This window comes from Bubalus bubalis, chromosome 4, assembly GCF_019923935.1.
Source record: "Bubalus bubalis isolate 160015118507 breed Murrah chromosome 4, NDDB_SH_1, whole genome shotgun sequence".
Lineage (NCBI taxonomy): Eukaryota > Metazoa > Chordata > Mammalia > Artiodactyla > Bovidae > Bubalus > Bubalus bubalis.
The window spans coordinates 109,724,290-109,737,466 of record NC_059160.1 but is presented as its reverse complement, the minus strand read 5'-3'; the positions used below and the strand labels follow the sequence as shown (position 1 = coordinate 109,737,466).

Sequence of the window (13,177 nt, the reverse complement as noted above, 5' to 3'; positions counted from 1 at the left end):
ATTCTTCACTGACTCTTTGGCAATAACACACCACTGCAGAGAGATCCTGGAACATGTAGCACTGCCCCATGGAGCTCAGCCTGCCCTGCTGGCAGAGTTTACGCCCATCATTCTTTCCAGTGGAGAAGATGAGATCTGGACAGTCAGAACATATCAAATGTGACTTCAAGTTCAAATGTGTTTTTTCAAATAACGGAAATCATAAATTTACATGAATGCTGTTTTCAAAGAAACTATATCATGTCAACATATTTCTGCTAATAGTATTTTAAAATGTACTGTGTGATGTACATTTTAAAATACTCTTTTAGAATTACCTTGAGAAGAATGTTAACAGCAATTTTAATAGAATTTTTATTCCCTTATAACCCTTCCTTTCTCACCAAAATTGAATTATGTAACTTGATCATCCCTCTTACATACAAACTTGATCTCTAATGACTTTTGTATGCTCTCCAAATCAAGCCTGTCCTTAAATGGTAAAGATGGACTAACTGTGAGAATTACATGAGGCTAAGTCAACAAACATTCATTACGCAACTACCACATTCCAGCCACTATTACAAGCAATGGGAATATAGCAGTGAATATGTCCGAGTTCTGTCCTCACAGAACCGACATTCCACTGATGAGACGTCTGTGGAAACATTTTGTAATCCACGAAGAAATAGGTATTCCTGATAATGACCAGCGATTTCTGAAGAGTGTCTCAACTAGTGTAATTCCAAAAAGGTTTTGAGGTATAGTTAGCAATAGATATAACTTCTTAAGATGGTCACTTAGAGGACATTATATTTAAATCAGTTGTCAGTATGTATGTGTGTTATCTTAAACATTTGGTTATATTCCTTTAAATTCAGGTACCTTTCCTATGTGAAAATGAGGGTGCTTTACTATGATTGCAACCTTAAATAACCTTTGGAAGAGTCCAAACCCAGAAATGCTAACAGGTCATTGAATTATATTGAATAAACTTAAAGAACTCAGGTGGTACTAAATCTATTCCAAACACTAGACGAAATGTTACACATCTTTGAATATCTCAATGGTCAACTGCCTTGTATTTACAGAGACTAGATCCTTGACATTAAGTAGGCCAAATGCTGGGTGAGTAACAGAATTGTTAACCATACTCTACATGTGCCTTTGGTGTGTAGGTATGCTCAGCCACAGCTTTTGAAACTAAATTTAGCATCTACATTCCAAAAGCCATTCTAACAAGAAAAGTATAAGAAAAATTACTCAATCATGCCCTAAAAGAAAAACATAAACAAATTTAAATAATATAATTTTTTTTAGTTTTTATAATCACAGCAAGAAAGAACATATGAACAGTTGGTATTTAATAACAAGTACTAAGGAAAAAAAAAAACTGGAAGCTACAAAAAACCCCACAGGAGTTCAGCAAACCTTATGTTTGAAATGATAGAAAATCATTTATATACTTGGTAAATTCTGTGCCTTTAACTTAGCTGTTGAACATTTGTTGAATTCATTATTACTTTTAAATGTAAAAAGTATAGCCCCTCCTTGTAAGAAAAATCCCCACCCCATTTATTTATTTTTAACCACCCTTTCTTTGGTGTCTAGGCACAGTATATCTTTTTACATCAGTGCGTTCTGGATCTCCTATCAAGTAAAGGAAATAATCAGCTCATCTGTTTTGTTAACTATTCAGCACTTCAGAAGATGGACTCTTTGGATGCCATGGAAGGTAAACAGAGGCACTGTATATCAACGTACGAGTTTACCACCTATAACAGGAGCAGTAATTCAATAATCACCATTTACTGAAAATGGTTTAGAAGCTTGGCTAGCAAACATATCAATTTTTTAATTTCTCTCTAATCCAAGTTAGGATAATAGCCTTTCCATGTACATTATATTTTTATCATGAAACATTTAAATCTTTTGAACTGTTAATTTCAATTCTCTCTTATGGCATGTTTTTATGTTATAGGTGATGTTGAGCTTGAATGGGAAGAAACCACCATGTAAATATTCAGACCAAAGATTACAACTGGAAGATATTTTCAAACCCCAGGGGCCAAAATTATCCCCTTATTCTTCTGATTTGAAATGTATAGCCTTAAGTAAATCTCTATGCTGCCCTTACTGTGCCTTACTAAACTTATATTTTATGAATAGTCCTAGGAAATAGCTAATTCAAGATAGTTGTCTGTTTTGTACAGAATATTATAAACTTAAATTGTTTAAGAAGAGATATCCCAGAGATTTTTGAAGCATTCTGTATTTGGAGAATGAGCCAAATATAAAATTATATTTAATGTTTCAATGTGAATTTTCCCTACATACTGGATTCGGTCTTGAACAGAAGTTGTAAATGTTGATTCAGTAGTGTTATTTTGGCCTCCAGGGTGTTGACTTTTCTCGTGGATAACTTCCAGGACTGTCATAATGATCTGTACTTCCATGTATGCTCCTGTGTTTTGAATCCTCTGTTTTATGAGTGCTGAGATACCATCTCATGATCTCAAACAGCTGACAGTAACCCCCTGACACTCCCCGGATTACTTAGCCTTTATACAACACACGGTAGCTCTTCGGGTACACTTAGGGCTATTTCAGTTGCACTGTAATCTTTAGCTTGAAAAAACAGAAGGAAAAATTAGACAGTGCGATGGAGCATATGAAGTTGTCTGGTACTTTTCTAGCCTGTCTATATCTGTATGTTTTCAGGAACAAGCTGTACCACTATACTGTTGGGTTAAATGTATCAGTATTTGTCCACAGATATGTATTCAACCTAATAACAATTTTGGAGGATTTTTTCAGCAGAAATGTTTGAAAACAGTAATAAAAAGGTGATGAGTCTCAAGTTTGAAAACCCAGGATGTGCTGCCGTGGTGCCAACAGACACTTCTGAACAGACTACAGAAAACGGTCTTGACTTCATTTCCTAAGGCTGATGATTGAGGAGTATATTTGGTGGAACGGAACACAAAAAATTAACTAGACCATAGCAAATTAGAGAGTTTTTTAAAGAAAATAATTCACCCTCCTTTTGTTAGATAGTAACAATGTGCTAAGTTTTGAACTATATGAAATTATTGTCATAGATTCAATTAAGGGTCATAAAATAGTATTATTTTATTTCTTCTATGGTAAGAATCATAGTATGTTTATTTCTGCTGGAATACACATGTAGAAAATGTAATGGCCAATAAAATTGAATTTTAAGGAATTGTTACTTTGAAGCATGATTTCAGAGGTCCTTATAAACAAAAATTTGATTTTGTATCACATATTAAGATATAATTAGTGATTATCTTAACATGAAGTATATATAATTACAGTAATGTAGTATAATTAATATACGATCATTTCCCAAGGTACTCAAAAATAGTAAATAATTTTAAAAATTGAATTTATCACCCAAGAAATTAAATCCTTTAGTTTTCCCAGCAATTCCACTTTCTGCTTTTTAATGGCAAGAGTGTGTAAATAAAATATTAATGTTCCAACCAGAAAGTTTACACTATAGAAAGTTAGAGAAAACAGTAAAAAATAAGTTCTTCAATTTGTTTCATGTGTCACTCATTGAAAACATGTGGTAAGCCAGTACTTATGAATGTGAACTTTTGTATTCACGGAAGACAGACCTGTGGAACGTACTGGAAGTCTACTTTTAAATGTATTAAATAAGAAAAGAAATAGTTCAATCCACAAGCAAGTCCATTTTCAATAGTATCTATATAAAGCAGAGTGCAGAATAGAGTTGGCCCACGTGTATATGCATATGTGCATATAAAACAAAGTTTTGAAACAAAGCCTCCTCTAAAAGAGTGCTTACCAGTCTTCACTGTGCATACAAATCACCTGGGGATTGTGTTAAAAGGTAGATTCTACTTCAGCAGGTCTAGGATAAGACCTAAGACTCATCACTTTGAAAGTACTCAAGTTATATTGCTGCTTGATTTCAGGCCGTACAATGAATAACGAATCTCTAAAAGACAGGATTAGAATAACTATTTCCACCTGAAATTATTTGAAACATGTCTAAAAAGATTCATCTTCGTTATATATAAAACACCTGTAACAGAGCACCTGTTAAGTGTATAGTTCACTAGTTGCATCACAAAACTAACTGAAACTAAATTGAAATTCACATATTAAAGATAGCTAAATTTTCTCTTAATTATACTGTGAAAAAGGCTAGTTTACAGCCAAGTGTTATAGGTGGCTACTAAGTGCAAATTAAAATAGTGAGGGACATCTGTAACATTTTTAGATCCGATTTGTCAAAATACATTGAAGCATACGTACAATAAATGAGCAACATGTGTTTCATCTGAACCAAATGAAACTGGAGCCTCTCAGAATTGTTTGTCAGAAATGAGAGCAGCTGTGGGTATCACCTCTACTTTCATGCTGCTTTAAAACGCATAATTTTCTTCTTTCACTTTATAGGTGAAATGTTTAAGTCTTTTGAAAAAGCTAATGAAACCTTGCCCTCTTCGTAGAGGAGATGGCGATTCACTCTTCACATCTGGTATCAAACACTAGATTTTAAAAATGAAGTTCAGCACTCTCTATGTCATGACATTATTGTTGCAGGTCCATTTCTGTAGGCCAACTTTTTAGAAAACTCATGGTAAAAATTTTGATGATGCCAGTAACACAAAATGATCTGAAATTCCCAACTGCCTGATACTAAAAAGTGAAAATGTGGAATAAAAATGTTTATAAAGCATAATCTTGGCTTGCCTTCTTAGGATCACTGTGTGGTAAATGACATCATAAACGCATAAAGATACCATTTGGAATCAAAACTCATATACCCATCAGTTCATGAAGATGTTCTACAGAACAGATGAGACCACACATATCAAAGTGTTTCAAAAAGCACAAGGAATCGCACAAAGATAATTTTTTACAATATTTTATCCCGGCTGGACAGTGTGTACGCTTATCAGTAAGATAACACAGCCCGCTTTACGATTGTATTGTACCTTGTGATATTAGTTCCACATTTGTATGTCTGTGTCACATGCACTAAAGAGAAAATTATAGCAGATTTATTGACTTCTGCTAAATAAGACCAGTGATACTTTCTTTTCATGAATGACTAAGAGCATTCCCAAGGAATGTTTGGACTAAAGTGAACAGATAAACATGTATACAAATGACAAAATATGATTTGGAAAACAAATGAAGACAATTTCCATTTCAGATGTTTCAAATGGACATACCAAATCAGTGTCTGAAATACAGTCATTTGAAAATAAAATTAACTCAATAGAGTGAAAGTGAAAGTGAAATTGTTCAGTCCTGTCCAACTCTGCGACCCCATGGACTGTAAGCTACCAGGTTCCTCCATCCATAGGATTCTCCAGGCAAGAGTACTGGCTGCTGCTGCTGCTAAGTCGCTTCAGTCCAACTCTGTGCGACCCCATAGATGGCAGCCCACCCGGGCTCCCCCATCCCTGGGATTCTCCAGGCAAGAGTACTGGGTTGCCATTTCCTTCTCCAGATGAAAAGCATTACTCTCCCTTGTTAATGGGATTGTTTCTTTAGAATTGCAAGCTTGAAATTATTTTCATTTTTACTGAAAGTATTAGATTGAGAAGTCATTTTAGTAAATTAGAAACTTTTTAGAATACTTTTACACCCATAATACTTTTATACCTGATTAATCCTTATAAATTCCTCTAAGATTCTAGATTCCTCTACTGTGTCCATTATCACAGATAAACATAATAAAAGCTTACTAGATGCACCTGAGACCACATTTAGTAAAGATGGACGCTGCATATCATAATCACGTCACTGAAAGCCAATGAAAAAGATAAAATTTGTAAACCTCACAAAGAAAATAGACCTATTGAGGAGTTCAAGATAAGATAATGTCCTGGCTTCTATTTAGAAACAATGCAAGCCAACTGACAATGAAACAACATATTCAAAGTGCTCAAAGCACCACCGAAATTTGATTAAAGGCAAATACAAAAAGCTACATAGTGTCATGACAGTGAAAGTCGCTCAGTTTGTCCAACTCTTTGTGATCTCATAGACTGTAGCCCGCCAGTCTCCTCCGTCCATGGGTTTCTCCAGGCAAGGATCCTGGAATGGGTTGCCACTTCTTACTCCAAGGGATCTTCCTGACCCGGGGATCAAACCCAGGTTTCCTGCATTGCAGGCAGACTTTTAACTGCCTGAGTCACCAGGTAAAATATTAGAGGCCTTCACTCTAAGGGCAAAAAAAAGGCAAAAATGCCCACTTTCACAACTTCAGGGAAGATCTCAAATGTCAACCCACTCCAGTATTCTAGGCTTAAAAATTCCATGGACAAAAGAGCCTGGCACACTACGGTCCATGGGGTTGCAAAGGGTCAGACATGACAGAGCAACTGAGTATGCGCTCACAACTTCTATTCCACATTGATGTTCCTAGTCATTACACTAAGGCAAGAAAAAGGTTTGTAAATGAAGAGACAAAACTGTCTATATGAGTGTAATTATTTATGAGGAAATTCCTGAGGAAACTACAAAAATCACTATGTATAATAAAGAGCTTTAAAACATATTACAGAATATGAGATCAAGATACAAAAAAAAAATCAATTTTATCTTGACAACTGAACAACTGGAAATGGTCATTTAAAATGCCATTAAAGATAGCATGAAATGCTTAGAATAAGTTTAACAAAGTATCTGCAAGAAACATACACTAGAAACAATACTGATATGAATTGAAGCAGGCTTAAATAAAATTTTTATAATGCATGTCCATGAACTCAGAACATCAATTCTCCTCATACTGATCTATGGATTAAATGGAATATCAATCCCATAAGGCTTTTTTTCTAGAAATCAATAAACTTGCTTATAGTTTATATAGAAATGATGCAAAAAAAATCTAGAATAGCCAAAGTATTCAAATAGAATACTGCTGAATGATTTACACTGCATTGATGTATACATCTATAGCATTTCTATTAAAAAAAATACAAAGTAAAAAAAATGGATTCTCACATAGCTGGTCAATTAGGTGTCAACAAAGGTGACAAAGTAATTCAATGGAGAAAAGACTGTCTTCCCAATAAATAGTGCTGGAATGACTGGATGCCCATTTGGAAAACATGAATCTTCATCTTTAGCCTCATCCCTAGCCTATATCACACACACAAATATTAACTTGAAGTTCAACACAGACCTAAATGTAAAGCTTAAACTATAAAGCTTATAGAAAAAAAGTTAATAAAATCCTCATGACTTTGGGACATGCAAAGAATGTCTTAGAGTACAAAGAAATATGAAAGAAAAAGCTGATATATTGTACTTCATCAGAATTATAACATTCTGCTCTTCAAAAGACTATGAAGAAAATGAAAATTCAGGCCACTGGCTGGGAGAATAGGAGAAAATATTCACAAATGTGACAAGATGCAAGCCCTGGGATTGGTATCCAGAATGCATGTATATTTACAAAATAACACACACACAAATGGACAATACATGAAAAGATGCTCAACACCATTGGTCCTCAAGAAAATGCAAATGCAAATCAGAATGAAGTAACCATGCTAATAAATGATTAAAGTTAAAAATGACAGGTAATATCAAGTCATGCCAGCACAAATTTGGAGAAGCTGGAACTGCTGTGGTATATGGTGCAACCACTCTGAAACACAGACTGTTTCTTACAAAGATAATACCCTATTGCCATATTACTCAGTACTGCCACTCCTACTCACTTATCCAAGGGAAGTTAAAATATATTTCCAGAAATGGACTTGTATTAATAGTGCTCTTAGCAACTTTATTTACAATGGCCAAAAATGGAAAGAATCCAAATACCCACCAGCAGGAATGAGCAAATAAGTTGTGGCATTTTTTGACAAGAAAATGAAATATTGATACACATGAGAACAGTAAAAAATATTCAAAACCATTATACTGAGTGAAAAGAAAACAAATATAGGGGAATATACATACTGGAAGAGTCCATTTAGATGTAGTTCTTGAGCGGGTGAAATTAATCTATAGTGATGGAGATCAAATCAGTGGTTACCTGGAATGGAGTTTATGTGGGGAATTGACTGCAGTGGACAAAAAGGAACTTCTGGAGGTTGCTGAAAGTTCTATATCTTGAGTAGAGTGTTATTTATACAGGTGTATTTATTTGTTAAAATGTTTTAAGTTGTATACATACAATGAATGCTTTTTTCATGTAAATTATAATTCAATAAAGTTGATTAAAAATAGAATAAAAAATTATTAAGATATTTAAAGTTACTCATACATTTTTAAAATACAAGCAGTGCATATTTAATGGATTCACTGATTATAGTACATATGTAAAATCATAAATAGTAATGTAAGGGCATCAGAATCGTGATTTCCTCTGACATGGGAGGAACTCAGGAAGGAAGATGAACTGCCATGAAATCAAGGGGCCCAGAAGGGTTTCAAACACATTTGTAAATTTTGTTTTAAAGTCTAAAGCTTATACGGCCACACAGATTTGTTAAAATTAAGTAATGAATAAAAAATATTATTCTTTAAAGTTTTGTTTGAAATATTTCATAATTTTAAAAGTGAGTATAATTTAAACTTTAGTAACTTATTACCATGATGTAAATGTTTCTGTACTGTTTTCACTAACCTATCAAAGTATCCTGCTCATCTGCTTGAATGAGGGCAATATGAAGCGAAATGTTTATTATTTACTCCATTCCCAAAGGACTAGCAATCAGTGTTTTAACATTAAAAACAAAACCTGACATACTGCAAGTGCTTTCCACAGGATTCACTAGTTCTTATTCACTTAGTATTTATAGTTCACTAAAAACTATATTCGTATTCACTTAGTATTTATAGTTTCAGGTGAACTGCCATGGAAGATATAAATCCACTTGCTGGACTCTTATACTGGAAAACAGAGCCTCATCAATCTAAGGGCACCACATTCATAAAGTTGGTGCCTTCTAACAGGATCAACATCTGCTTCTCTGGGCTATTACCTCAGAGTTTTTACTTATTTATATTTTAAAGAATACACTTACAATTGTGATATGAATCATTTGCATGAAATAGACTTATAATTCCATTTACCATGAATAATAATAGCTTTAATGAATCATTATGTGCCAAGCATTCTTCTAAGGATTTTATAAATATTAATCTCCTGACAATTCATGGAAGTAGGTATCATGATTTGCCTTTTACAAATGAGAAAACAAAAGCGAAAAAAATGGTTAAATAACCTGCCCAGGTTTACACATCAAATAGGTGAAACAGCCCAGAACTGAAACTGGAAATCTGACGTTAGAGGCTACAGCATCGCTACCACACACCACTGCATCACCTCGAGACCATCAGATACACAGTGGCTTTGATCTCACCTATTTGGACACAGAACATACATGTGAACACTCATTACTCTCATCCTCAAGAACAGACATTTCTGAATATCATCTAAAATAAGACCTTTTATGCAAGTTTTTCATGCAATATAGTCAGCCAGTGGTAGTGCTACCCTCTGAATTAAAATATCATGTTTGATATTCTTTCTGCAATTTGCTGCCTCCTCCAATATGTATTGATTCAAACCAAGATGTACTCTTTTCCCAAATCTCAGGAACTCGTTGCCAGATTTCTCTCCCCAGCTCTCAGCTCTATTATTTTACCCATCCATTTGGCAGCCTGACATTGCCTATTAAGTTAAACTCAGAAAGTGTTTTTCCCAGTCTTACTCCAATTTTGCAGACCTAAGCCAAACTATGATACTTCCTGCCTTAACACACCCTACACGTTATCAATACCATGCTTTAGCTCCTGTATTCTCAACAGATCTTATCCTCCACTCACGTTCCCCCTCTTACTAGATTGTCAGCTGCTTGTGAATAAGGACTAACTTTTTCTCACAATTTTAACCTCATTGCATTTCGTATATCATCATCTTCTGTATGAGATGCACCTGAACTAATACGTGCAATTGGAAAGTTCCCCTTAGAAGAAGTAAAATATGGCCTACACGGCAATGTATTTTCCTACCAATCTCCATTTGCTAAAGTATCTTCTCAAGGAGCAAACAAGCACTATTGGATCAAAGATAAATGAAAGTAGGGGAGCAGAGACAATGAGCAGACAGTAATTTGTCATTTATTCAGGATCACCAGTTACCCAGAATGAAACTAAGATCTTAACAGTATGCAGACAAAAATCCTTTGAACAACTGAAAGTGACAAAAAGGAATTCTGTACAATCAGACAACATACTAAAAACGAGTTCAACAGTATTTTTTGTCTTATAGACACTTCAACAAATATGATTTCCCTATACACAGCCGTTTGTAAACAGCAGAGTTAATGGCCAATATCCTTATATTGTGTGCATACCAATACACATCTCACTTCCTAACGGCATGTTAAAAGCATGTAAGCCTTCAAAACATAAAACTTGAGGACACTTATAGAAATGCAACATATTTCAACAGCCACTGAAATATTACAGCCAAAGTACTCAAAACATTTTTTAAATTACATTATATTTACTCCGTAAGGAGAAAGGTAGAGGTTTAACATGTTTTTTCCCCCCACCTCAAAGACTCCATCAAAACTAATTAGACTATAAAAGCAGGGAGGCACAGTTTCAAAAGAAACTTGGAACCAAATATTCCACGAGGTGAGACAGGTGCTGAGATGCAGAGGCGGGTCTGGACTCAGCTGCCAATCTGTACACACACGGAGGCAGCCACCGGGGCCAGAGAGGACAGTAAGCAGCAACAGGTGGCGAGTCCGGCAGGCAGGACACACGCGGGTGGGCTGGGAGGAGGCATCGCATCATAGCGGGCAGGTGGGGCAAGGCTGAAGAGAAGCCAGGAGCTGGCACCGCTCAGATCCAGGAAAGCTGGAGGAAGGGAAGCGGGTCATGAGGGGTCAGGGTCCTACTGGCCAGCCAGGCTTAGCAGCATCGCCCTTCCTCGGGGGCAGACACAAAGTAGAGACTCAGGCTGGCTTCAATAACCCCTCACTTTCTGAAGACAGATCTAGACAGAGATACACAAACACATGTATCTCTAGATCACTCCTCAGTGTGGCTTAACAGTACTAAATAAATGGGAATTGCATGAAAAATACATACAGGCTTTAAATAACTAAGGCACTAAAGATTTGAGAGACAAAGATTTTATTAAAATCAGGTACCAAAAATATATACTGCTTATCTAACCAAAGCAATAAGAAAAACAAAAATAACAAGTCAAAAGTGTCATTATTTGATACAAAAATATTGCATACCTAGAAGATACAAATAAGTAGACTGAAAGGCTTTATTATAAAGGTTCTCAAATACAAGTGATCACAAAATAAATATTCAAAAATGATAACAACCAATTAATGAGTGATAAGAAATAATGGGAAAAATTAGTTCACTGATAACATCCAAAACATGAAGTACCAAGAGGCTAACCTCAGAGGGTACTTCTGAAGAAAACTATAGAACAGGAAAATCTATGATATGATCAGATTTTTCAGTAAGGGAAGCCTATTATTAAAAACAAGGTTATTTTCAAAATTACTTCATAAGTTTAACATGGCAACTTAAAAATCTTTAATAGTGTTAGATTATTTCATATTTATGAAAACATCTTAAGTTCACATTATGAAAACATCTGGAGAAATAAGTAACTGAGAAACTTTTATGTGATTAAGAGTGATGAGAAAACTTTCCTTTCATATGTTAAAATATTTTATTATAAAAATAAAGTTGAAGTGTGTAACTAATATAAGAAGCAATACCTAATGAAACATACAAGTTTTCAAATACAGGCCACATCATAAGATTTTAATATATCAGAAAGTATCGCCCACCAAGGAAGAAAAGATATGTTGCTATTCAGAAATGATGCAGGGAAACTGGCTGCCAGGGGGGAAAAAAAAATGCAATCATGTCAAATTTAACCCCCTCGCGATAAACCAAGATGGATGTTGGAGTGAATAAATCTTAGTATGTTCCATGCCTTATTTCCTTTGGTCTTAATTTCCTTTAAAAAATCATAAATAATTTCACCTTTTCAGGATAAACACCAACTTCTAATGCCAAGTGGGTCATATTAACCAAATGCAAAACATTTACATTTTCTCCAAAATTTATAAGAATTCTAACAAGTATGTCCCTGAAACAAAACAAAAGGTATCCAAGAGGAAATAGCTCAATTCAGTTCAGTCGCTCAGTCATGTCCGACTCTTTGCGACCCCATAAATCGCAGCACGCCAGGCCTCCCTGTCCATCACCAATTCCCGGAGTTTACTCAAACTCATGTCCATCGAGTCGGTGATGCCAGAAATAAGAGGTATCCAAATTGAAAGGGAAGATGTAAAATTGTCATTATATGCAGATAATACAATACTTTAAATAGGAAACTCTGTAAGACTTCACACGAAAACTACTAGAAGTGATAAACTCAGCAAAGTAGCAGGATATAAGATTAACACAGAGAAATCTGTTGCATTTCTTTACACTAATAATGAAATATCAGAAAGTAAAAGTAAAATAAAAATCACTTTTAAAACAAAATATTTGAGGGCAGATTTTTTTCCTTTATACTATATTCTAGCTAATAAATAAATAACAGATATCACAACCTCTCATTCTGTAATGTATCTAGGCAAAGATCATGCATGGCTGCTAATAGTAAAAAAAAAAAAAGAGAGAGATAGGTTTGTAGAATAAAAAAAGTACAATATAATCTTGCCAGCCCTCTCTCCCCCATCGAGTCTGAATCCAATCAAGCATCTACATTCAAGCTACCAATTGATGAAATTATAGACACTAGAAAAACATGTTAAATTATGCCCAAAAATGCAATCAACAAAATTCAGAGTTTGGAAAACCATACAGGACAAATGACTCAATTCTTTAAAAAATTTGGAAAAGATATAAAGCTGTAGAGGAGGAACCATGCAGACTTAAAAGATTTATCAACTAACCACATCGTGGTGGCTTTCTCATGGTACCAGTTCAAACAAACTAAATATGGCTCCACACGAACAGTCGCACATTTAAGTTTCTACTGCAACATTATTCATAATAGCAAAAAAAAAAACAGATAAATAAATGTGGTACATGCATACAATGGAATATTATTCAGCCACAAAAAGGAATGGAGTACTTATTCAAACATCAACCTTGAAAACTTTATGCTAAGTGA

General features: G+C 34.7%; 2 protein-coding genes across 3 annotated transcripts in view; one reads left to right on the top strand and one right to left on the bottom strand.

Annotated features, from left to right (window-relative positions):
• PTPRQ (protein tyrosine phosphatase receptor type Q) overlaps nt 1-3,208 on the top strand; it is a 283,288-nt gene extending 280,080 nt beyond the window's left edge. The window contains exons 51-52 of one of the 2 annotated variants that reach the window (XM_025284400.3): nt 1,591-1,714; nt 1,961-3,208. In XM_025284400.3, coding sequence (XP_025140185.3) covers nt 1,591-1,714; nt 1,961-1,998 — 162 coding nt within the window. In that variant the 3' untranslated portion in view covers nt 1,999-3,208. Of the gene's footprint in view, nt 1-1,590; nt 1,809-1,960 lie in introns of those variants that run through there. The other variant, XM_044941897.2, reaches the window with a different exon arrangement.
• The window catches only part of LIN7A (lin-7 homolog A, crumbs cell polarity complex component), a 316,647-nt gene that overhangs the window by 59,785 nt on the left and 243,685 nt on the right, over nt 1-13,177 (bottom strand). The gene's annotated exons all lie outside the window — the stretch shown is intronic.